The sequence below is a fragment of the Lepus europaeus genome, chromosome 11, assembly GCF_033115175.1.
Source record: "Lepus europaeus isolate LE1 chromosome 11, mLepTim1.pri, whole genome shotgun sequence".
Classification (NCBI taxonomy): domain Eukaryota; kingdom Metazoa; phylum Chordata; class Mammalia; order Lagomorpha; family Leporidae; genus Lepus; species Lepus europaeus.
In genome coordinates, this window is record NC_084837.1 from 2019384 (window position 1) to 2045846 (window position 26463).

The following is a 26463-nucleotide window of genomic DNA, read 5'->3' on the forward strand; positions in this document are numbered from 1 at the left end:
ATAATTCACACCTGTTAGAACTGCAATGGGAATTTCTTTAAAATAAGCAAGATTTCAAGATACAGTAGAGGGGCCCATATCTTCCCTCACTGGCACTGTATTTGAGAGTACCCTGCGACTGTTTGTTTACGTGAGCTTCGGGAAAATGGCATTGTGGGCTCCCCCATGCCAGTCTGGAAGACCTGTGCTTGCCTCTGTTATCCCCACAAATTACTCCTGAACTGGAACCACTGGCTTCTATCTCCTACTGTGGGTAAACAGAACAGATACGAGAACAGAACCACAACCATAGGAAAATGTCTTTCCAAAACTTATTTTCAATACCACAGGTAAGCGCAGAGACTAAGTAAAGAACAGATTCAGCGTTCTGTTGTGAGTTATTTGAAAAGCCAGAGGAAACCAGATCAATGTTAACATAAAACTCAACCCCGAGAGTGTCGGAGCCATGAAGTCCAGCTGCTCCGCACGGGGAGCCTCTGAATGCTGAGGCAGGAGACTGACGGTTTTGGAAGCAAAGCAGACACCAGTGCACCTCATTAGCTGCCTTTCTTTTCCAATCGTTCTCCTCAGGATACGGGAATTCCTACGTCCTGGGAACTGGGACAGACCCCAAAGACATGGCGTGCCATTCCACAAAGACGAGCCAGCAGAAGACACCAGGTCTACAGCCACTGGAGACAAACCAGACGCTCAGGGCACTGCCACTCCTAGGTGCCACCCCTCCCCCATCAGCAGTGCCCACAGCAGAGGCAACAGCAGGCCACCCATATGCACCACAGCCACACAGAAGCCAGCTCCAAGCCAAACACCCAGGTGCCACACTGGACAGTCCCCTGCCAGGTGGCGGGACAGGTGAGGATACCATACCTTCTGTAATTACAGTCAGCACTCAGGGCGGCCGAGTACTGCACACCAGAGGGGCACCAGCTCATACTGGGGATGACACAGAGGCAAAAATGAAAACAGAGAGAGGGAAACAAGGATGGCATTATTAGGTTTTAAAAGAAAGGGCACAGTTAGAGAAAGAACCATCAAAACATTTAAGAATATAACATTGAGAATTTAGAAAAAGGCTCCAGTGAGATCCAGGGAAACTTAAAATAGCTTCATCACTGTCTAAGTAATGTTTTGGAGAAGACTAAGTGAGCTCCTTGCAGGAGAACCAGTCCCACCTGACTCCCCCGAGCCGAGAACTCCTGGTTACCACTCGGCAAGAGGACACCAGCCCTGTGGCTCCCTCCAGAGACCTCAGAGTGCTTCAGCTCCCCTGAGGCCAGCCTCTCCGCACGGCCACCTCGGCCACATCGCCCTGAACACAGAATCTCTAACTGTGCGCTTCAGGCAACAGTAACAAGCCAGGCTCAGGGGCTCATGAACGTAGTTGCTTTCCTCAGGTTTCCATTAGGAATCCAACTGCACACACAGTTCATTAATCCTGCACACAGGCTAATGGGCTCATACTCGCACCCACTTCTAAACCCAAGTCACAAGGAGATAAGGCAAAACCAGTATCTGAATAATGATGTAGGGATCTCTCTCTCTCAGGAATTCCATGTACTGAGCTGGAAATGTGTATTTTAAACTTTCAGCTTCTAGCCGTGTTTCCCGCAAAATAATCCGAGGCCATCTGATCACGGACCTGATGACCGATAACTGGTATCAGTTCTCAAGCGGCGGGGAGAGAAAATCTGGGGCTGATAACTCATCCGAAATATCTAGAGCTCGGTGACTGGAAGGGCAGCAGGTCAGAGTTTTTGAATAGCCAAAAGCTGTTAATTCAAAAAAATCCACTGTTACTATCTGCACCTTCCAGCACTGAGTGGTCCCCTTTGTTTTCAGAAGGGGGGTTGAGAACAGAGCTCAGGGGCAACAGGAAGACCACGCTGCTCCTCCTGAACCCTGCGGATAGGGGAGGGGCTGGCACCAAACCCCAGGGGAGGGGCAGGAGAGCGGTGTGTGCGGCACAGAGCCCCTCTCAGGGTCTTTCACAAGATTTCTAAGCCGTCACTCACAAATCATTTAAACAGCATTAAATCCAATTGAAAGACTAACACAAAGCTCGTAAGTGGGACAGCAGCAAGCAGGGATACACGGTCGAGGCACATCACCGGTGAGCAGGACCCGGCTAATGCCAGTGCTCTCCTGGAGCAACAGCGTTCACAAACACAAACACAAACACCCCAGTGCATTCCCAAGATGCTAAAAAATAAGTCCGATATACCTAAACACCCAGCTTCTTAAAAATTGATCGCGGTAATCTGTAACTGAACAGACACTGCGAACTGCCTCTCCCAAGAACCAGCTCTCTGTGCAGTTAAACACTGCCCTTGCCCTTGCGGAAGAGCAGGACGAACCGCACGCAGGGCGTGGAGAGTGAGGATGACCACAGCCCTCTCAGAGGGCCACAGCGTCTGCCCTCCGGGTGGGGAAAACGTCCTGGGGCACTAAGAGCACCTCTGAGAGCAGCCTCCTTTTCTCAGCCCCTCTAACAGTACAGGTAAGATCTAATGGTTCACCGGCTTTGTTTGGAAATTTAGGAAGTCCTAGATTACAAAAACAAACATTTCTCTCCCTCACTTTTCCATACCAGGAATGTTTCAATTTTACAAAATTTAAAATTGTATTTCATGGCCGGCGCCGCGGCTCACTAGGCTAATCCACCGCCTTGCAGCGCTGGCACACCGGGTTCTAGTCCCGGTTGCCCCTCTTCCAGTCCAGCTCTCTGCTGTGGCCAGGGAGTGCAGTGGAGGATGGCCCAAGTGCTTGGGCCCTGCACCCCATGGGAGACCAGGAGAAGCACCTGGCTCCTGCCATCGGATCAGCGCCGTGCGCCGGCCGCAGCGGACACTGGGTGAACCAATGGCAAAAGGAAGACCTTTCTGTCTCTTTCTCTCACTGTCCACTCTGCCTGTCAAAAAAATAAAAAATAAAAAAATAAAAAATAAAAAAATAAAAAATAAAAATAAAATAAATAAAATAAAATTGTATTTCACGTTCTTCCTACAAAAATAGGCTTCAATCTGGATGAAACTATCCTTGGAGTTGCTGATGGTTATGTCGGTCATGCCTTGGACGAGGGCCAGCAACTCATCTGTCACCTACTTTAATAAATGAATGCGGAAGATCTCTAACAGTGAGCTGACAAATACCCACAGGGTTTAATACCTTTTACTTCATGTGTTCCCCTCAAGAGCAATTCAGCCGCACTCACAATTATCAGAGACACTACAGATTATCTGAATCTAAACTCATACACACCACACACACACACATCACACACACACAAGTACACGTGTTCACAACCACACACAAGCACACACGTACACACATCGCACACATGTACACAACCACACACAAGCACACGTGTACACAACCACACACAAGCACACAGGTACACACACAAGCACACATGTACACACAAGCACACATGTACACACACAAGCACACAGGTACACAACCACACACAAGCACACATGTACACACACAAGCACACAGGTACACAACCACACACAAGCACACAGGTACACAACCACACACAAGCACACATGTACACAACCGCACACAAGCACACATGTACACGCACACACCACACACAAGCACACATGTACACACACGCACCACACACAAGCACACATGTACACACACACACCACACACACACATTTTTGGTCTCAAACCTGGCATTGACCAAAGTATCCATTTGAAAAAGTTCAAGCAGGAAAGATCACTACTTGCCTGCCTCTCAACAAATCAGCTCAGCTAACAGTAATACCCCTTCAGCATGTCCCCTAACACACAGGTCCATCTAACAGCTAAAACACTCCCTTGTATACATGTTCCCAAAAACAAGAAGCTAGCTTAAATGCTATAAAGGTCATTAATGATTTACAAATAGTAAAAGTAAACCAAACTCAGCATTTAGAAAACCTAAAGCAAACCAGCACTTTTGACTAGAACTGACTTCCAAGCTTACTAATCACTTATTTTTAGTTGCACAATTTTACCTGGGAGGTAATAATTAAGGAATTGAAAGGCTGAAAGATGGACTTATGCCTCTTGTTTTCAGAAACCACTATATCAACAAGGCAATGGGAACTGCCAGGTAGCCCAGGAACAAGTCTCTCACCAACAAAGTGTCGAAAATATATCGGGGGGGGGGGGGCAGCACTGTGGTGCAGTGGGTAAAGTCGCAGCCTGCAGTGCCGGCATCCCATATGGGTGCCAGTTCAAGTGCTAGCTGCTGATCCAGCTCTCTGCTGTGGCCTGGGAAAGCAGTAGAAGTTGGCCCCAGTCCTTGGGCCCCTGCGCCCATGTGGAAGAAGCTACTGTATCCTGGCTTCAGATCAGCAGATCTCCGGCCATTACGGCCATCTGGGGAGTGAAGCAGCAGATCGAAGACCTCTCTCTCTCTCTCTGCCTCTCCTTCTCTGTGTAACTCTGAATTCCAAATAAATAAATCCTGAGATATGTATGTATCAGGATCTGTGCGTGAGCACACAGGTGTTTCTATTTCTCTTCTAGCGAAGGGAAGAACTGCTTTTCAGGGACAATTAAGACAAGTCCAATTCCCCTACAGAAAGGCAGGTGAGACCTGACCATCCAAGTCATCCGAACACCAGTGAGTGACAGATGACAAAAATACTATCAAAAACGTAACAAAACAAAGTAGAATCGGGAAGAAACATCAGATTAAAAAAATTTCCTTTGGTACAGATCCCAGCATTCACTAAGTACGTAGATTTCATCTGCTCAAATCAGATGCAGCATTTGACAGAAAACAGCGCACGGGATGAAGCAGTGAGGTGCCTGTCAGTATGCACTGGGAGCGGCAGGGTTAGTCCATCGAGGTGAAGAGCTCTGTACCTTCTCCTATGAATGGGAGGTCTCCTGACAACATCCCCAAGAACTCGCACTGAACTGAAAATGAATGGTGGAAGAGGTCAGTGTCGCAGGGCACAGAATGGGACACAAACGCACGAGACACACACACCACAAGGGGAAGACAGACACAGTACAGGGGCAAGACAAGGGGGCATGGTGGAGCAGTGGGGGCCGCCTTCACTCCCCCCACCCCGTGCTCTAGGGAGCCAATCAGATGACATGTTATTAAGTTTATTAAATTGTAAAAGCACAAGGATCAAAAAAGATTATTCAAAACTTTAAAAGGGTTTTTGGAGGACTTTAAAATTCAGGTGCATAATATTATAAGTCAAACTCATGAAAGTGATCATTAAAGTCCCATGACATCAGACACTGAAAACACAAACAACGTGACTGACAGAGTTCTAGGCTCACTTCAGTCTTGAGATCACCATGAATCCTGGGAAAATCATTTATTTGAGCTTCAATTTCCTCATCTGAGCTACCAGGTCACAAACTAAAACGCAGCTCTGACAGCAAAGTCTCCACACAGCGGCCCACGTCCCTGGAACACCAATGCTCACTGCGTGATGTGCTCATCACTAAGACACGGTCGCCCTGGTCAGCACGTCACCCTTGCTTTGGGAAGGGAACTCTGGCTGTAGGGATCATTCCCCACACCCATAGATTTTCCTTTGTGGTCCATGCTTTAAAAAAAAAAGTACAGCATGAATCAAACTGGTAAGCAAAGTGCTTAGAAACTGCTTTTGTACATAATCTAGAGTCTGTGGATGAGACTATCAGCAGATATAACACACCAACGACTCTGGTTAGCACCCTGAACTTGGCAGATACAACACGCCGACGACTCTGGCTAGCACCCTGAACTTGGCAGATACAACACGCCGAAGACTCTGGTTAGCACCCTGAACTTGGCAGATACAACACGCCGACGACTCTGGTTAGCACCCTGAACTTGGCAGATACAACACGCCGACGACTCTGGTTAGCACCCTGAACTTGGCAGATACAACACACCGACGACTCTGGCTAGCACCCTGACCTTGGCAGATACAACACGCCGACGACTCTGGTTAGCACCCTGAACTTGGCAGATGGGCGTGGGGATGCACAAGGGTCCTGGATTAAGAGCTGGAAGCGCCTGGTGAATGACACAAACTCTCGGCCCAGTGTCGTCTTCTGTGATCGAGGGGATGACACCCCCAACGCAGGGGGAGCCGAGAGACTGCACGGACGGTGGAACTAAACAGGTCTGTGAGCCCCAGGGGCAGCTGAGCTGTGAACACGGACGGCCGTAAAGCAGCCATCAGCCCTCTCCTTCAGGTACTTCTCCCCGGGACCAGGCAGCTCTGGAATGCGCACAGCCTGGCAGACGCACTGTTCACAGGTGTCCAGGCATCCGGGGACCAGAGCAAACCCAACTTCTCTTTCTACAGCCTGCTTCCAAGAGAGGGACTAAGCCTGGGGAACACAGATGTCCTAAGACCAAAGACACATGATGAGATTATGCTCCCTTAAGGATTAAACAATGGCCATTTATCCTTTATCAAAGCCTTCTGCTTTAGAACCACATGGCTTTAATTCTTGGAAAGCTTTTTTTTAAAATGTAGATTTTTGTTAAGGCTGTAAGACTCCTTGTTTATCTAATTCAAGACGGGCAGGAAACTAGTCCCTTCCATGTTCTCTGTGCACAGATCTCACTAACACAGCTGGCAAACGCTGCACTTACTACGTATGCACTCTACGAGCCACAGTTCAGTTGATTATTACAAGCATTTAAAGGCAGGTATTTTACAGATGAGAAAATCGAAGCTCAGGGGATGAAGTGACTTGTCCAAGGGTCACCTCCAAAGCAAGCACAGCACTGAAATCTGAACATGCATCGTCCTGACCCCAAAGCGTGGGTCTGTCTCCTAGTCTCACCAACAGTAACAGCAAAGCAGAGACTCCTCAACAACAAGCAGACAGACACTGCGCCTTCAGCCCGCTCTCACCTCCGCTGGTTCATTTCTGCATCGCTGGCTGTGTTCTTCCCAGGACCCCAGCTGTGCCTCCGGAAAGGGGACAGAGGACGCATGGAGCCCCGCAGGACTGAGCAGCTGGCAGGCACGTCAGTGATGCTGTCCATCTCTTCTTCCTCTTCCACCTCACCACCGCCACCAGGCTCATTCTCACTCTCGCGGCCCTCAGCTCCCATCCCGAGGCTGGCAAAGCCATCAGGGCTCTGCTCATCTCCGGACCTGTTCAACCCTGCAACCTGGGGCAGAGACACATCACCACCCCGAGAGGAATGCTGATCCGGCGAAGCTGCGTCCTCGGCGGAAGAACTGGATCCCAGGATGTCGCTGGCCGACCGCTCTTGTGAGGGCTGCAACAGACAGGAAACACGGTTGGCTCTGACAACGACGTAGCAGACAGCCCCAGTTACTCCAGGCCATGCCAACGGCTTCGCAGTAGACCCCAGAAGGGCAGGATCAGAACTGGCTTCAAATACACAGATTTTTTTTTTTTTAATTTATCTGAGAGGCAGAGATGGAGAGAGCTCCAGTCCACAGCTTCACTCCTCAAATGCCTGTGATGGCTGGGGCTGGGCTGGGCTGAAGCCAGGAGCCAGGACTTCTCCAGGCTTCTCACGAGCAGCAAGGACGCACTCACTTGAGCCGTCAGGATCTGCACTGGCAGGAAGCTGGAGGTGGGAGCCAGAGCCAGGACTCCGACACTGGCTATGGGTTTCCTGATCAGCATGTTCACTGCTAGGCTAGATGCCCACGCCAACAGAGAAGCCTTTGGAACACGTGACCAAGGCTTGGTCTGAGTCCACCTGGCCTCCAGGATAGAATGGTCAAGGTCCCCTCTTTCCAGCCTCTTCCCAGAGGAACAATATTAGAAGTACAGAATTTTTGTTTCTTTCTTTTTTCTTTCTTTTTTTTTTTTTTGAGAGGCAGAGTTACAGACAGAGGGAGAGACAGAGAGATAGGCTTTCTATCCACTGGTTCACTCCCCAAATGGCTGTGACAGCCGGAGCTAGGCTGATCTGAAGCCAGGAGCTTCCTCTAGGTCTCCCACGTGGGTGCAGGGGCCCAAGCACTTGGGCCATCTTCCACTGCTCTCCCAGGCTATCAGCAGGGAGCTGGACTGCAAGTGGAACAGCTGGAACTCGAACCCGCACTCATGGGTTTCCGGTATCACAGGCAGATAGATGCTTAACCCACTATGTCACGGTACTGGCCCTTTTGTTTCTTTCAGAGTAAAGAAACACATTTTCTAGGTCCATCCTTTCAGTCAATGCCATCAGCTTAAATGAGGCAGCCTGTTTGCCTCTGGTTTCCGCAGTATGAAAACTCCAAGCCAGCATTTCATCAGGTTTAGTTTTATTCACAAACTTAAACTGAAAACAAAGCCTGGCCTTAACAACCGTGCTCCAGCTAATCTTCCAAAGAAGCATGTGGCTGCTTTGATTGAACTCCTGGGAAACAGGATGGCTTAGGATCCCACGTAAGGTAGGCTGCACATACCTGTGTGGAAAAACGTTACTTTTCCCCAGTTTCACTGAGAACTAGCAGAAGGTTATGCAGTCCGATCATACGTAAAACGATCAGTCCAGGCAGTGGAGCGGCAGTGCCCTATCCCCGGGCAGCTTCCAGAGCCCTGCAGCAGCAGTGCAGCTCTGGTCCGGCAGCCCTGCGTCCTCCACCTGCTCAGACACCGGAGCTGTCACCGGGCGGCTGAGGCAAGGAGGAGCTGGGCATGATCGCATCCCCCTTCCAATGCGGCCATTGTCAAAATACCTTTATTTTGCACTCTTACAGGACCAGGAGCAAGGGAAGGGAAGGTCTTTTTGTAATTTTTTTCACAATATTTTCCTAGTTCTCTAAGTAGGCAGCTGACTCAATGTTTCAGTTAAGAGTGAAGAAATCTGGCACTGACACTGTGGCATAGCAGGTGGGGCTACCACCTGCAATGCTGGAATCCCATATGTATGCTGGTTCATGTCCTGGCTGCTCCAGTTCCCATCCAGCTCCCTACTAGTGGCCTGAGAAAAGCAGCGGAAGATGGCTCAAGTGTTTGGGCCCCTGCACCCACGTCGGAGACCCAGATGAAATTCCTGGCTTCTGGCTTTGGCTTGGCCCAGCCCCTATCATTGCAGCTGTCCAGGGAGTGAGCCAGTGTTCGCTCGCTCTCACTCTCATTCTCTCTTTCAAGTGAATGGATAAATCTTTAAAAAAAAAAAGTGAAGAAATTTATGATACTTATGGGAAATAAAACCAATCTATGAGAACCAATGCACCGTTTCAGCTTTGGAGCAGAAAATCAGCACCAGAACATGAATCTTTTCAAAGGTTTAACTTAAGCAAACTTAAGTTTCAGATGAAAAACATACTAGCTTCCAGGCCAACTCTCATGGCTTTTATCATGAGGATTCTTCTTCGCCCCATCCCGTGGAATCCAGCTCCCGTGTTACCTGCCTGTGAGATGACATGTGGATGAGACTGACCGTCTCCCTATGTGTCTCTGTCTCTTCTGTCCTGATGACGCCACCCTCTGCAGCGTGACCTCATCTTAACTAACGCGTGTCAAAGACCCTGTTCCCAGTTAGGCCACATTCTTGAAGGACATGTATTTGAGAAGGACACTAATCACTTAAGTACAGGCAGAATGCTGGCTTTGAGATGTTTTCTGAAGATGACTGAGGGACAGAATAGAGTTTGGTTGAAGTCGACCTGAGTCCATGCCTTGATTTTGCTGCCCACTGCTTGTGTGGTGGGAACAGACTGGGCCCGTGAGCTGGGTGTGTGGGTGAAGGAGTCGGCTGGGAAAACGAGGACTAAGCCTGTGCCTGAGGCGACATGAAAGTCGTCCCCCCCCCCCCCCCCCCGGTGTGTCCTCCTGCACAGGAGGGGAACACAGATGAGGGACGGCCCTTTCACCTCCAACATCAGCCCTCTTTCCTTAGGGCCTGTGCCATTTTGAAAACCAGCAAACATCCTCGCAGGTCAAAGCAGAAGGCGCACAAAGAATGGATGCTCCAAGGGCATGGTGTGAAGTGTGGCTGTGCTTTAGGAGAGCCACCCTCTCACTGGGACAGGGCCTGGAGGTGTGGCTAAAGATACCTTTCTGCTGCATTTCAGGCCAAATAGACTACAGAGATTGTTTTAAAGATTTATTTTATTTATGTGAAAGTCATGGTGTTGGGGGGGGGGGGTGAGAGAGAGAAGGAGGGAGGCGGGGATGGTGGTGGTGGTGGTGGAATATCTTTCTTCTGCGGGTTCACTCCCCAAATGGCCACAGCAGTTCGGGCTGGGCCCGTCTGTCTGGATCTCCCACGTGGGTGGCAGGGCCCACATGTCTGGACCACCACTCAGTCACTTCCCCAGACACATCAGCAGGTAGCTGCACCAGAAGTGGAGCAGCCAGGACTCCAACTGGAGCTCATATGGGATACTGGCATGCAGGCTGTCGCTTTAACTCTCTGTGCCACAATGCCAGTCCCGTTACGGAAATTTTAATTGTAACAATCAAATCATAAAGCTAAAAATTAATGAAAAGGTCTAAATAAAATGACAATGATGGCGTGGGAGTTTTGCCCAGTGGTTAAGACACACATGGTTTAATTCATGGCGCCACCTCCTTGCCCCGGGAGGCAGGTGATGGCTCAAGGAATTGGATTCCTGCCACTTCTGTGGGAGACCTGGACTGAGTTCAGGTCTGCAGTCTGGTGCCGCAGACCGGCTTTACCTGGGCTGCAGGCATCTGAAGAAGGAAGCAGACAGACCACTCTGTATGTCTCTCTCCCAAATGTTTGTAATGTCTGAGAAGCTATTACTATTCTTAAATACATGTGCAAAGTAACCAGTGAACATTCACAGAGTGATGACTGGTTACGCAGCACGCGGGAGGCTCTGTGTTTAGCCAGATGGATTACTTCTTCTAATCCAAGCAGTTATTTCGCTTAGTACGGACACTTACTGCCATTTTACAGATGCGAAAACTGTGGTTCACTGAGGTTAAATAATAAACTCAAGACTATTTAATTTGACTGGTTTGGGGCAAGGCCAGCTCTGCCTTTTTTAAAGTTCCCTTGGTGATTCTAGATAGAGGGTGGGCTTAATCTCACTTCTACAAGCTACATAACGGCTATAAGAATATTTACATCAAGTACGATGGAATCCCCAGTCCTAAATGCAAAGACCAAAACTAGGAAGCTTCTAAAGAAAATCACTAGCTGGGAGTGGGATGGAGTAAAGAAGAAAAAGAATTAATAAGTGGCAGGAAATCAGCTTCCTGGGACACGACCATGAGAGTAAAGAAGTAAGCCGTGGACTGAAGGAATAGCCACAACATTCAAATCTAACAAAGGACTGGAATCCAGATAGATTTGGAACTGCCACTTCTCAACAACTGAAAAAAAATCCAAGTCTTAAAAATAGGCCACAGACTTGAACAGACACCCATAAAGGAAGATACACAGTGGCCAATAAGCACGGGAAAACGTGTTTCAGACCATATTGGTTATCAGGGAAATGCAAATCTAAACTATAATGAGATCCTCACTACACGCACATCAGAAGTGCTGACATTAAAGCAGTAACAATTACACATGTTGGGAAGCACGTGGAGCAACCAGAGCGCTCACACTCGCTGGTGAGGATGTGAGATGGCGACACAGTCTGGAAAGGTCTTTTTCTTACAAACACGACACCTCCCACACCTCCCACCCTCAGGTGTCTGCCCAAGAGGACCAGTACTGTTTAGATGGGTGTAGGGAGGAGCAGAGCTTTCCCAAGTGATTCGGGCAGGTCCTGGCTGAGGAGGCCTCAAGCAACAAACAGGCCAACCGGAGCACTCACCACAGCTCAGAATGCGCACTTCCTCGTGTGTGCTGTTACCAAAATAACTGTACACAAGTGAAGTGATACTTTTAATTCATTCTGAGATGCATCAAAGAATTCGAGGGACAGACAGAAGGATGGACACACACAGTTATGTAACGAAGCAAATTCGATTAAAGGTTAATTGTGGGCCGGCGCTATGGCTCACTAGGCTAATCCTCCACCTTGCGGCGCCAGCACACCAGGTTCTAGTCCCGGTTGGGGCGCCGGATTCTGTCCCGGTTGCCCCTCTTCCAGGCCAGCTCTCTGCTGTGGCCAGTGAGTGCAGTGGAGGATGGCCCAAGTGCTTGGGCCCTGAACCCCATGGGAGACCAGGAGAAGCACCTGGCTCCTGCCATCGGATCAGTGCGGTGCGCCGGCCGCAGTGCGCCAGCCGCAGTGGCCATTGGAGGGTGAACCAACGGCAAAAGGAAGACCTTTCTCTCTGTCTCTCTCTCTCTCTGTCCACTCTGCCTGTCAAAAAAAAATTTAAAAAAATTAAATAAATAAATAAATAAAAGCTTAATTGCAGAACCCAGGTCCGCGTCTGTGTGAGCTCACGGCACAATTCTCCAAGTTTCCTGTATTCCAGTACCTTCGCAATCAAAGATTTGGGGGAGACGGCCGTTTGGCATCTTTGAGCAGAGTTACATTACACAAACAGGTATCACATAATATACGCTTACTACCTGGAAATACAGAAACTGCTGCCACTTACTATTACACCTGAAGGCATTCACTTAATACTGCCAAAATGAGTCCTTTCATTTTCACTTACTCGCCAAGTATTTGTTATTTGCTATGTTACGCACAAGGCATTCCACTGTGTGCACATGAAAAGACCAGCCCATTTTAAACCAGCACACATTCATCATTTAATGGATTCTAAGAATCTGAAGACCGGAACACAAGCATTGTCCCTGGTCCACAGTTCTGAAATTCTAATGATTTTGGTACTTCACAGTTTTTCTCATTTTAATTCTATAAATATATTTATTTTTACCTAAAAGTTTTCTTTTATATACTAATTTTTTGGCTTGGTGTTCAAGTACCTAGGCAAAAAGTACACCTTATGAAGCCAAGGATGTTCCTGTAAGTTACTCTGATAATAAGTAGTTGTGGCTCCCTCTCACCAGCCAGGGAGAACACAGTGGAAGGGCTTAGCCTGACCTTCCCAAGGAGACGCAGCGATTCCACCCTCTGCTGCTCTCCCCAGGCCATTAGCAGGGCGTTGGATGGGAAGTTTAACAGCCGGGAAGTGAACTGGTGTCCACAAGGAATGCTGGCATCACAGGCAGCAGCCTTACCCTTTTGTGCCACAGTGCTGGCCCCATAACAATTCTTACAGTCTCTGTACACCTCAACTATCCTTGTGCATAACAGAATAGCGCAGATCATTGGTATTTTATGATCACAGCTTCTCAGTTGGTGCCAAAATGATCCCAGGACTGTATCTTACTTTCAAAACAAAATCTAAATTTCATGCTGTTGATCTTAGAAACAGCGCAGGAACCAGAAACTGCCCATAAGGGCTGCAGACTGAACAGAGCTTGCCTCCCCAAACTCATGCAGAGTGGGACTTTTTAAAGGTTGACAAATTCATGGAATTACAGCATCTGGAGAGGCAGGTCTGCTGGGGAGGTGGCTCTTGTCATGGGGCTGGGGTACTCACGCAGAGTTCCTGCCTCTCTGTGTGACCTTCCTCACACCCTCTCCACCAGATGCCAGACCTCTGGGGCTGCCTGGACCTGAACGGAGAGACTGCAAACTCTAAAACTTTTCCTTCCCAGAAAACTCTTCTCAGGTTTTAGTGCAGTCACGAAAAGCTAATACCGCAGGAGGAATCTCAGGGCTCACGGCACCCCCTGTAGTCACATCGAGCAGGAGGACAGTGAGTGGAAGGAACAGATGAAGGTGAGAGGTCAGCACAGGCACTGGCGGCGGTGCTGGAGGCCGCTGCAAGGCCGGATTCTCACACGGCTCCAGGAAGTGACTTCATGCAGCACTCGGAGCTCACAGGGAAGGATGCTGTCATGCCCTAAGATTATTTTCTAGTGCAGGGAGGAGAAGAGGGTCAGACCCTGGGAAGACACTTGAGGACATCCAGTATTTCCCAGCGCATGCTTTGGGGTGACCTCTGAGTAGCAGACAGCCTGTTCTGCCAGTGCCGGGCTTCTAGATGAATCACCGGTTACTAGACTGAGTGGAAAAGACCACCACAACAAAATGGCCAACAGTCAGGCCTAGCTGCAAACTTCGATTCTCTATCTCGCTGAGTAACTTGGGGTAAAGTCTGTTTCCACAGGGAAGAGGGTAAATCCACCTCCCTGCAGGTGACATCGAAGGCCGAATGTGTGCGATGGGGCTGACGCCTGCCTCCTGAAAGCATGGGTCAGCCTCAGCCCTCCCGGTCCTTTCCCTTTCACGGGGGAGGCCCCACTGAAACACTGAGGACACACTGTTGCAAACACTGCTCCTGGGCCCATCCCAGGCTACCCAGACATCTCGCGCCCGCCTGGAGAGGTGGCAGGCATGCAGCACTCTGCAGAGGAGCTCTGATTTGGGGAGTATTGTTCAGCTTTTAGAAGTTGTATCTGGGGAGTCTTCCTGCAGAAGCTGCCCACCCAGCACAGGTCCTTTATGGAAAAACCAGGACAACCATCACTCTGCAGGGAGCAAGCTGCCGTGCACCCGAGAGGTAGGAAGCATTTCTTAGTCAAGACACTTCCTTCTTTTTTTTGAAAAGTTGTTACTATTAAAAAAATTTTCAAACACACATAAACATTCAACAAATTTCCACACCTTTGTGACCCAATTTCACGGATTAATTATTCTATTTTAAAGCAGGAATTTAAAGAAAAATCTCTGATCTCAGAAAAAAAGCATGTTCACATTATACAAATAAAAAATTGCTTAAAGAGAAAAAAGCATGTTTTTAGGAACCAATATCTGCAGAATGGTATTCCCCTTAATGGGAACAAAAATCTACATTTAAAATGTCACCATCACAGTGGAAATTACCCAAATTCTGATTTAATAAATAGAAAAAATGCTAGTTCCTGTTTTCTCAATTAACTTTAGAGAAGGAGGATGTTCCCTCTAAGAGCTGGTGCAGCGAGTAACAGGGGCAGAATCCCCAGGCCCACCCCAGGTCTCTCCAGAGCTCTTGGGAAGACAATGAGCCCCAGAGGGAAACAAGCCAGGGAAGGAGGCCGTGCGGGAACGGCCCAGAGCTAACGCACAGAGGCCTCGGGCGCTCCGGACCGCACCGCCAGGACTCGGCCTCCACTCCTCACCACGACTTCTAAACGTCCTCTCACGAACACAGACCGTAAAACCAGTCAGTCTTCTAGTCTTCCTCACAGCTCCCGAGTTCTGCCCCACTCCCCACTCCAGGAGACCCACCAGGGCGTGCGACTGAGCACAACGCTGCCCTGCTATGGGAAGCCCTTGACCCTGGCTGAGCCAGAACCAAACACTAGAAACAGAAAGCAGTGACCACTGCCTCCCTCAGCCACCCCAGCTGCACGGCAGTGACCACTGCCTCCCTCAGCCACCCCAGCTGCACGGCAGTGACCACTGCCTCCCTCAGCCACCCCAGCTGCACGGCAGTGACCACTGCCTCCCTCAGCCACCCCAGCTGCACGGCAGTGACCACTGCCTCCCTCAGCCACCCCCAGCTGCACGGCAGTCACCCTGCCTCCCTCAGCCACCCCAGCTGCACGGCAGTCACCCTACCTCCTTCAGCCACCCCCAGCTGCACGGCAGTCACCCTGCCTCCCTCAGCCACCCCAGCTGCACGGCAGTCACCCTGCCTCCCTCAGCCACTCCAGGTGTATGCAAACATGGCCTGACTCACGCCCACAGGCTTTCCACTGGGGAGATTCAGAAGTTCCGAGTAAGCAGGACAGATGATCAGGGGTGATGTCACCACGCTCAGCAGCAGGCTTCAGGCCTGAACACACGAACCGGAAATGACTCCATGGTTGGCATGTCACATGTGACATCTCGCAGGCCACGCTGTGGTCCCCTCTGCCCGCTAACCGCACTCTCTGTCCTTGACTAAGCTCACCCTGACGGATCTCCCACTCCTGGAGGCTTCAGTGGGAGCAACAAAACCTGCAGAAAACCAGCCACGCTCTTGCAGAAGATGATGTGGGCAAGGCCTTTCCCAAATCCCTGGCAATCTGGAGTTCCTTCTCCAAAGGGAAGGTGTACACTCTAGCTTGATCTCCGCTTACTGGGGGAGGCACCTACAGCGTGGAACAGGTCTCGGCCAGACAATGAGCACAAGGACAGAGGAACAAGGCAGGAAAGGGTTAGGGCAGCCAAAGAGGAACCTGAGAACCACAGGGACAAAAATGCGAAGAAGGCCCACCCAGTACCTCTGAGAACAGGATGCTGCCCACGCCGTCACTGGGGGAGGCGAAGAGCTCCGGATCGCTGCCAGACGCGCTCTGCAGTCCGGCTTGCTTGGGGGCACACTCTCCACCCAGCCCACCATCCAGGAACTTCTCGCATTCTAAAAAAGACAAGTGATCAAACAACATTTAAAAGGAAAATGCACTCTCTTTTCATCCCAGCAGCTGGCCTTTCAGATTTCTTTTTTTATCTTCTTTCCATTCCCTTCCTCTCTCCATGCATCTATCATTCTCTGTCTCTTTTTTTCTTTTTTAAAGATTTATGTTTTTATTTGAAAGGCAGAGCTACAGAGAGGGAGAGGCAGAGAGAGAGAGAGAGAAAGATCTTCCATCCACTGGTTCACTCCCCAAACAGCCACGACAGCTGGAGTTCAGCCAATCTGAAGCCAGGAGCCAGCAGCTTCTTCCAGGAAGAGCTTCCGTGTGAACACGTGGGTGCAGGGGACAGGACTTGGGCCATCTTCTGCTGCTTTCCCAGGCACATTAGCAGGGAGCTGGATTGAAAGTGGAGCAGCTGGGACTCAAAATTAGCCAGCTAGCCCATATGGGATGCCAGCACTTCACATGGCAGCTTTACCCACTATGCCACAGTACTGGCTCCTCATTCTTTTAAATATTAAGAACTATACAGGACACAGCAGTATTTAGCTCTGCTACTCCAAGTCTAGGCTGATACAACTAGTGATGATCATGTTCTACCTACTTACAGGTACATAAGTGGTAACGTTTACCTCCTCCTCCTGGTAGTTAGGGAAGTTTTTCTTTTGCTTCCCGAACCTGATGTCCTCTACCAGGAAACTAAGTGATAGGGTTTGTGGTAACTTTTTGTTTTGAGTCTAAAGTTCTATCTGGAACTTGTTACTTTATCAATAAAAGACAAAGTGAGGAATAACAGAGAGAATGGAACCTCCCCTACTTAAACAATCTTCCGCTGGGAAACTAACGTGTGGTCACAGGACACTGACCACCAAAGTCTGCAGCTCGGCAAAGTGGGACAGGGGCTCTGCTCAACACAGGTCGGGTTCTAGACACAACTGCACTGGAACACTGAGGGAGGCCCAAAGCTTCGCCTGAGGAAATGCAGCAAGGTAGCTCACCTATTCTCCCATGTGATCTGTGGCATCAGTGTCAGACGGTGAACCCAAGAACCTCCAGACCAACTGCTGGGTGGCCACGCACCTCCCAGGAGGCTCTGAAGGTGAGAGCGCAGCACCTGCCCTCTCTTAGCACCATCAGACACGTGCACTTTGTCAGACTTCATCAAATCTGAGGGGGGAGGGCAGCAGAAGGGGTACCTAGCTACTCATAAGACACAGCAAATTCAAGAGCAGCTGATAGTACAAGATGATAGCAAAATTAACAGACCACTAACAGTTTTAGTCTTCATTAATAGACAGTGCACTGAAATCTAAAATGAGAATAGCCCTGGCACCATGTGCTACCCGAACCATGCCTCCCAGGACTGCGTTTGCCCCTAGGTAACATCTGAATTAGAACACTGATGAGCAGAGGGGTGCACGTGGTCATGAGGTCACAACAATGGGAACATTTGGATACTCTCAGCTTTGCAGAAGGACTGGAGGAAATGTGCGTAGGACAGGTATGGGGCAGCTGTGGATTCCCACTATTCTGCCATGGACAAGAACAGAGACCATCAAAGTGGCGGCCCCCACATTCCACCACACAGGGCTCTGGCACAACAGGCTGCATAGCCTCAGAAAGCAGGGAGGTCACTTAACCAGAAGAGCGGATCAGACGTGGTGAACAACTCAAGACGTCACAGAAGAGAAATCCACTCAGAGGGGAGGTGCAGATTCAGCAATATAACTCCCAATGTGACTCTCAGATTCCAAGGTGGCACAATAGCTGTGTAGGGATGGGGGATACAGGCAGGGGGAGGCATGCTCCAGGAAGCTAGTTAACTATCCCCCTTCTCTCTCGTTTCACACGATCTCCAAGACCCGACCAATCATGCTCCCTTCCATAGCTGGGGAGCACTGGTCAACAGCTAGACACGTCCAGCCCCAGCGCCTGCAGGGCCCAGTCAGCATCGGCCCTGACCCTGTGTCCGGGTGACGTAGATGAGAGGGTAGTCGGAGGGCCTTTTAAGGACGGAGGATCCCACTTCCCCAGCAGACATCCAGTCTGGGGTCGCTCTCCGTGTCTTACTCCTGGGGAGCTCTGCTGTTCCGCTCTTCAGCTTTGCTCTACTCTCTCGCTCACCTAATAAAGTGTCCTCACCTTGCAGCTCAGACCAAGTGGTCCTCTCCCACCATGACACTGTACGTGTGCTGAGACACTATGGAAAGAAACTATGCTTATCTAAATGAATTCATAGTCAATGAGTAGTTGACAACAAATTATTTGCCACGAATCAGTCACATAACTTAGAGCATGGGGAGAGGAAGCCTTGAATCACTTGCCAACAACACCATCTTTTCTATTAGACAGGCATTTGGCTACGCAGTGGGAAGTATCCAAACAGAAATGGTATGGGGGAGGGGTGGTGATTACACTCTTCTGACAGAGATGAACATATTAGACAGTTGCAACATAGAATTATATTAGAATGAAAGAGGAAGGAAGGGATTGATCGGAAAATATTTCAGTTGAAAAACGATCTTCACCCATTTCGGCCTTGGTTCAGACCATTTCAGTGTGTGTCTGTCTTTAAAGAGACTGGAAAGACGGGTATTCTGGAGGTTTTCTCCACACTTCGCAGAAGATGCAGTAACTGAAGGTGCTGGTGGATCATGACCTCTCTGTTCCTCCCCGTTGTGCCCCGTAGGAAAATCAAACACTGCACTCTGTGGTTGGGGGAAAACAGGGGTCTGGCCAAGGAGGGAAAGGGCTGTCACAGCAACTGGGCATGGCTGCTTCCTGTCCAGCTGGCAGCCCAACAGACCACGTCCAAACTCCAGACTGAAGATCCCATCAGAACACGGAGAGCAGACCCAGGGTTAGCTCTGCAGGAATACCTCACTTGGAAAATAAATCCAAGCCAGCACTGCAAGGGACCACAAACCAAGTGGGATAAGAGTCCACAGTGTGAAACAATGCTGACTGTTATGTGGGGAGAGGGAAAGCATGAACAACAGGAATAAGGAGAAGGATCCTCAAAGGTACTATAATACCCCACCAACCTGGGAGAAGGATCCTCAAAGGTACTATGATACTCCTCCAACCTGGGAGAAGGATCCAAAAAGGTACTATAATACCCCCCCAACCTGGGAGAAGGATCCTCAAAGGTACTATGATACTCCTCCAACCTGGGAGAAGGATCCAAAAAGGTACTATAATACCCCCCCAACCTGGGAGAAGGATCCTCAAAGGTACTATAATACTCCTCCAACCTGGGAGAAGGATCCTCAAGGTACTATAATACCCCCCAACCTGGGAGAAGGATCCTCAAAGGTACTATAAAACTCCCCCAACCTGCGAGAAGGATCCTCAAAGGTACTATAATATTCCCCGAAGCTGGGAGAAGGATCCTCAAAGGCACCATAATACCCCACCAACCTGGGCGAAGGATCCTCAAAAGTACTATAAAACTCCCCCAACCTGGGAGAAGGATCCTCAAAGGTACTATAATACCCCCCAACCTGGGAGAAGGATCCTCAAAGGTACTATAATACTCCCCGAAGCTGGGAGAAGGATCCTCAAAGGTACTATAATACTCCCCGAAGCTGGGAGAAGGATCCTCAAAGGCACCATAATACCCCACCAACCTGGGCGAAGGATCCTCAAAAGTACTATAAAACTCCCCCAACCTGGGAGAAGGATCCTCAAAGGTACTATAATACCCCCCAACCTGGGAGAAGGATCCTCAAAGGTACTATAATACTCCCCGAAGCTGGGAGAAGGATCCTCAAAGGTACTATAATACTCCCCGAAGCTGGGAGAAGGATCCTCAAAGGTACTATAATATTCCCCGAAGCTGGGAGAAGGATCCTCAAAGGCACCATAATACCCCACCAACCTGGGCGAAGGATCCTCAAAAGTACTATAAAACTCCCCCAACCTGGGAGAAGGATCCTCAAAGGTACTATAATACCCCCCAACCTGGGAGAAGGATCCTCAAAGGTACTATAATACCCCCCAACCTGGGAGAAGGATCCTCAAAGGTACTATAATACTCCCCGAAGCTGGGAGAAGGATCCTCAAAGGTACTATAATACTCCCCGAAGCTGGGAGAAGGATCCTCAAAGGTACTATAATATTCCCCGAAGCTGGGAGAAGGATCCTCAAAGGCACCATAATACCCCACCAACCTGGGCGAAGGATCCTCAAAAGTACTATAAAACTCCCCCAACCTGGGAGAAGGATCCTCAAAGGTACTATAATACCCCCCAACCTGGGAGAAGGATCCTCAAAGGTACTATAATACTCCCCGAAGCTGGGAGAAGGATCCTCAAAGGTACTATAATACTCCCCAACTTGGGCAAAGGATCCTCAAAGGTACTATAATACTCCCCCAACCTGGGAGAAGGATCCTCAAAGGTACTATAATACTCCCCGAAGCTGGGAGAAGGATCCTCAAAGGTACTATAATACCCCACCAACCTGCAAGAAGGATCCTCAAAGGTACTATAATACTCCCCGAAGCTGGGAGAAGGATCCTCAAAGGTACTATAATACCCCACCAACCTGCAAGAAGGATCCTCAAAGGTACTATAATACCCCCCCAACCTGGGAGAAGGATCCTCAAAGGTACTATAATACCCCACCAACCTGCAAGAAGGATCCTCAAAGGTACTATAATATTCCCTGAAGCTGGGAGAAGGATCCTCAAAGGTACTATAATACCCCACCAACCTGGGAGAAGGATCCTCAAAGGTACTATAACATTCCCCGAAGCTGGGAGAAGGATCTTCAAAGGTACTATAATACCCCACCAACCTGCGAGAAGGATCCTCAAAGGTACTATAATACCCCCCAACCTGGGAGAAGGATCCTCAAAGGTACTATAATACCCCCAACCTGGGAGAAGGATCTTCAAAGGTACTATAATACTCCCCCAACCTGGGAGAAGGATCCTCAAAGGTACTATAATACTACCCAACCTGGGAGAAGGATCCTCAAAGGTACTATAATATTCCCCGAAGCTGGGAGAAGGATCCTCAAAGTTATATGTACTGGCAGTTTCAACACTGGTGAAATCCTTCCTTTCTCCCCAGCCTTTCAAAGTGTGACCAAGTGCAAAGGGCACTGGTTTCAGAGTGGCTCCATCTGGCATAAATCTAGGCCCGAGCACTTTCTACAAGAGGAAAATCTCAGGCAAGTAAGCTGTCCTCTCGAAGTCTCCTCTCCACACAGTGAGAGTGGGGCAAGTACCTCCCTGCTAGAGATGCAGAAGCGGTTAGAAGCAACTTATGCATGTAATAACTCTGGGAGTCAGTACTCAGCAGGTGTGCCACTCATGTGCTCACTGACGTTTAGACTTCATTCATCTCTGTGATCCAATGAAGTACTAGAGGACAGCACTTTAAGATGGGCACAGCTGAAGCCTGTCCCACTTTACGGCCTATACATAAATGTGACAGTCGCTATAATCTCTGACAGAGATTATAGTCCTACAGCCTATACATAAATGTTAAGGTCGCTAGGCAGACATGAATCTATGTGTGTGAGAGGAGAAGATGGGTTTCTTTTCTTTCTTTTTTTGTGTGTGTGTGTGTGTGTGAGGAAAATCAATAGTGGAATAAGGAAAGAAACGTAGGACAGGCCTTGGAAGCAGACCAGCATTTACACATCAGAAGTCTTGTCCTTGGTTCCATCACCTTGTTAGGCCTATGGGGATCTCCCCAGCCCTACACCAAGCAGGCTAGCAGGTCCACTATGAAGTTCTGGGAGGAATCTCGGGAAGGTCCAGGCCAGGAAGCCCTCCACCCAGCCACACTCCAAAGGGGGGTGTGTGGGGAGGAGAAACAGACCCGCGCCACATCCACATCCACTGCACTCTGAATACAGCCCGAGTTCTCAGCCCTCTGCTGAGATGCCCGTCCGGAACTCTCTCCATTAAACCTGGCTACCTCACTGGGGCTACGCTCTGTGTCCCTTCCACATTCTCTGTGAGAAGACAAGAGCCTCCAAGCAGCCGTCTCGGGTAGCGCACTGGCAGAGAGCGAGGGCAGCAGTGCAGTCCTGACGAGTGCCGTGTCCAGCCTTCTACCCTTTCCCCGCCTTGTCCAGTGGCAACCCACGTCTGTCAATGTTTCACCGAGACAGATCTTACCCATTTTCCTTTCAACTAGCCACCTTGGCCCTTCCCTGTTCCGCCTCTCTTTTAGTCAAGTCTCTTTGCCACACTCACGCAGGAAAAGCATCCCACATGAGCCGAAGTCAACTTAGTGTTTATCAAACTCTGCCAAGCCCTGCCCAGGTCTGGTCACTCCCCAGCTCTCCATCTCAAAGAGCAGGAAATCAGGGATGGCACTTCTGTTAGGCACACAGGGATGCCATGGGACCCATTTCCCCTACTGCCTTTGCCACTGTTTTGAAAACGTACTGGCCAGAAGAGGTTTCAGACGTTTTCACTGCTACTTTTACCAAGGACCACACCCCCAGCAGGGCCACGTGTTTCAACTCCCTCTTCAATTGGGTTTTTCCCCTAAACTAGTAACAGCGGGCCTCATGGGACCAAAGGGTCCCCATTTTCTCACCTGCTAAATCATGACAGTTTCTCTGCCCACTTATTTAAAGACCCTCTGTTCTACAGCTGAGGCCAATGAATGCCCTGTTACAAAGCTGTCCAATCACCACTGCCCTCCAGTGTAGGATGCCAGGCCTGAAAGATCAAAGAGTAGGGGCCGGCGCCGTGGCTTAACAGGCTAATCCTCTGCCTTGCGGCGCTGGCACACCGGGTTCTAGTGCCGGTCGGGGCGCCGGATTCTGTCCCGGTTGCCCCTCTTCCAGGCCAGCTCTCTGCTATGGCTCGGGAAGGCAGTGGAGGATGGCCCAAGTGCTTGGGCCCTGCACCCGCCCGCATGGGAGACCAGGAGAAGTGCCTGGCTCCTGGCTGCAGATCAGCGAGATGCGCTGGCCACAGCGGCCATTGGAGGGTGAACCAACGGCAAAAAGGAAGACCTTTCTCTCTCTCACTATCCACTCTGCCTGTCCAAAAAAAAAAAAAAAAAAAAGAGTAAAAAGTCTTACCATGCTTTCTAAGATGTTCTAAGCTGCTGAGTCGCCACTGTGACCACCTATGTTAAGTCTTTTTGTCACCCAGTTGTGAATCTCTAAAAATACCCTTAAAAGAAGTTATATTTATGGAGCTATGTTACGAACATAGCTCTATCCGTAAATGTTTTGTCTCTTAGGTTTAAAAGTTTTTCTGAGACAAAGATAAAATGAAACTATGGCCTGAAATTGTTTTTATTAAAAGGTGTTTTCTCTTAATTTAGAGGTGTTGAGGATTGTTTCCAGATGTGAACTGAAGGAATCAGTATGTAGGAAAGAAAGATGTGGAGAAACTTATAAACATAAGAATGTACTTTTGGTGATGAGGATTAACAAACAGAATTTATATGTGGCTAGGAAGTGAAGGACAAAGTATGCTGCAGATGGTTTGTGCAAGCTGAATACTGTGTGAGACTACATCGGATGAGATTAGAAGGAAATGATTTTAAATTCAGCTCCTGCTTATCAGAAGTCCAGATAACAGGGTCAGATGATATTTTACCTCTTTTGTTTCTTGATGTATTTACCTGTCCTAAGTAATGGGAATGTATGCTGATGTCATGTGCTGATCCTTTTAATCAAGGTTTCTCTGAAGTGTTTTAATCAAGGTTTCTCTGCAAGTAACCTAGATAAAGAGAATTTTATGAGTCTTGGGAGTGTTTTGTTGTTCTGAGTCCTGATTACTTGAGAGAGAACTGAGTCATAAAGGAGTTATATTATCTACCTAATTAAAAATGTTTGAGTGATCACCTTAACTTTGATTAGATCTGGCCCATGGCTTTGATTATTAACAATCAGATTAAATGAAATACTACTTTTATTTTGATCCTCTGACAATTCCTTTTTATTTTTTTTAAAGATTTATTTACTTATTTATTTGAAAGAGTTACAGAGAGGCAGAGGCAGAGGGAGACCTTCCATCTGCTGGTTCACTCCCCACATGGCCACGATGGCCGGAGCTGGGCTGATCCAAAGCCAGGAGCCAGGAACTTCCTCCAGGTCTCCCACGTGGGTGCAGGGGCCTAAACACTTGGGCCATCTACTGCTTTCCCAGGTCATAGCAGAGAGCTGGAGCGGCTGGGTCTCAAACCAGTGCGCATATGGGATGCCAGCACTGCAGGAGGGCTTTACCTGCTACACCACAGCACCAGCCCCTGACAATTCTTTAAAGTTCTGAACTGAGTGAGTCTTTTGACTTCGACGTTTCCAGTTGGATCTCCAGGAATCTCAAAGGATGAGACTCTCAATGTGATGAAACAATAGCTATTTAAGTTAATACAGATGGTATAAAATGATGACAGATTGGGCTTACTATATACGTAAGTCAACAGGAAGCAGTTCAGGAGTAGTCCCATCCACCACGGCTTCCTGCCAGCATGCCACAGAGGGTGACAGGGATAGATGGTCTCCCCCTTGTCACCAGCATCTGATCACACCAGGCTGGTGCTGAGGCAAGGAGCTGGCTGCCCTCTCCCTGCACCTCCATCTTTGCTTAACACCCCTCTTCTCCAGTACCTAGCAAGTCCTGAAACTAGGAGTTAACCCCCTAACCAGGGCTGCGGTGGGGGGCAGGAGGTCATCATCTACTTAGGGGTCCAGAGATGCACCAAAGGGGAATACACCCCTGGGCTGGACACCCACATCACAGACAGGGAGCTGCCTGGCAGGCATGCAGAGACAAATGTGCACATCTTTCAGGCCAAACTCTCTAAAGAGAAGGGGGGGAAAGGCTAAGCAGGGGGTACCATGTAAAGGGCGTAAAGCCACCACCTGTGCCCACGGCATCCTATACAGCACTCATTTGAGTCCCAGCTCTTACACCTCCCATCCGGTTCCCTGCTAATGGCCTGGGAAAAGCAGTGATGATAAACCAAGTGTTCAGGCCCTGCCACCCACATGCAAGACCTGGAAGAAGCTCCTGGCTTTGGCCTGGTCCAGCTGTGGCTGTTGCAGACATCTGAGGAGAGAACCAGTGGACAGAAGATCTCTCTCTAACTCTGATGTTCAAATAAATCTTTAGAGCGGGGTGGGGTGGGGTGGGGTGGGGGGTGCTAAACAGGCAATTTTGCCTTGCCCCAGCCGCTAGGCTTGGCATGCGGGTCAGATTCTTAAAAGGGGCACTGACGAGGGCTCAGGCAGGCTAAACATCAGACATCCAGGCGACCGGAAGGCTGCAAAAACGACTCGGAGATGGCTGGAGACAGTTACGTGGGGAAAGTCTTGAAGCTGAGCATAATTTACAAGTCGCACAGTAATACCAGTTAAGCCCAGAAACCCATGGCCATAACCCATGAGCTCCATGTTGATAGAGCAAAAGCCAAAGGGTGGGAGTGAAGTTCTTTCCAAGTGGGGAGGTAGAAGCAGGGCCTCCTGCTCTGCCCTCTGATGGCGAAGATGTCAGCCATGACTTCTCCTCAGTTCTCTTTCAAAGGAAAACCAACCCTCACTAACGCATGACTCACCACTAGGGTGCACTCTCAAAAACTGGCCTCAGTTTGACTCCAGCTTTGAAGCTGACACAGCAAATTTCTCTTTGCAACACCACCTGGCCACAATATAAATTAAGTGACCGGGAAGCCTGGCCAGAAAATGGGGCTTTAAATTAGAATACCGTTTTACAGCTGCATTTGTTCTGCCGTGGGCATGGTAAAAATGGACACAAGTCCCTTCTGAATAGGCCTCTATGGCACTCAGAGAAAATTATGAACTTTGTAACAACTGAGAGGCAAAGTCAAAAGAACTGACAGCACAGAGCAGTGCCCCAATAAACACTCACATGGCGCTCTACCCTCTGTTCCCCAAGAGAGCTCTCTCCCTTGTTTGGAGAATCAACCCTCAGCCCTGTGGAAAGGAGCCACTGGAATGTACCCCCTACAGGAGACAGTGGGACCAAACAGTATATACAAGGCAGGATTTCTCTGAGATAAAAGGGACATTTTGAAGCTTTAAAGAGAACCCGAGTAAGTGGACAGACAGAAGGTGCAAGGTGACTAACATGGTTAGTCTCACTTGGAAGGACGAAACTCTGCTCCTGTCTTAACTCACAGGGAAAAATATAAAAACATGTCAAAACATGCCCATGACTACAGTTTTCTAACTCAGGCCACCCTGGGT

General features: G+C 49.2%; 1 protein-coding gene across 9 annotated transcripts in view; it reads right to left on the bottom strand.

The window, feature by feature from the left end:
- Positions 1-26463, bottom strand: part of AKAP13 (A-kinase anchoring protein 13) — a 326203-nt gene that overhangs the window by 82666 nt on the left and 217074 nt on the right. For 6 of the 9 annotated variants that reach the window (XM_062204920.1, XM_062204922.1, XM_062204921.1 and 3 more), the window contains 4 exons: positions 16135-16271; positions 6875-7248; positions 4863-4916; positions 868-933 (listed from right to left, as the gene is read on the bottom strand). In XM_062204920.1, coding sequence (XP_062060904.1) covers positions 868-933; positions 4863-4916; positions 6875-7248; positions 16135-16271 — 631 coding nt within the window. The remainder of the gene's footprint in view (positions 1-867; positions 934-4862; positions 4917-6874; positions 7249-16134; positions 16272-26463) is intronic. The other 3 variants (XM_062204924.1, XM_062204927.1, XM_062204923.1) reach the window with 2 other exon arrangements.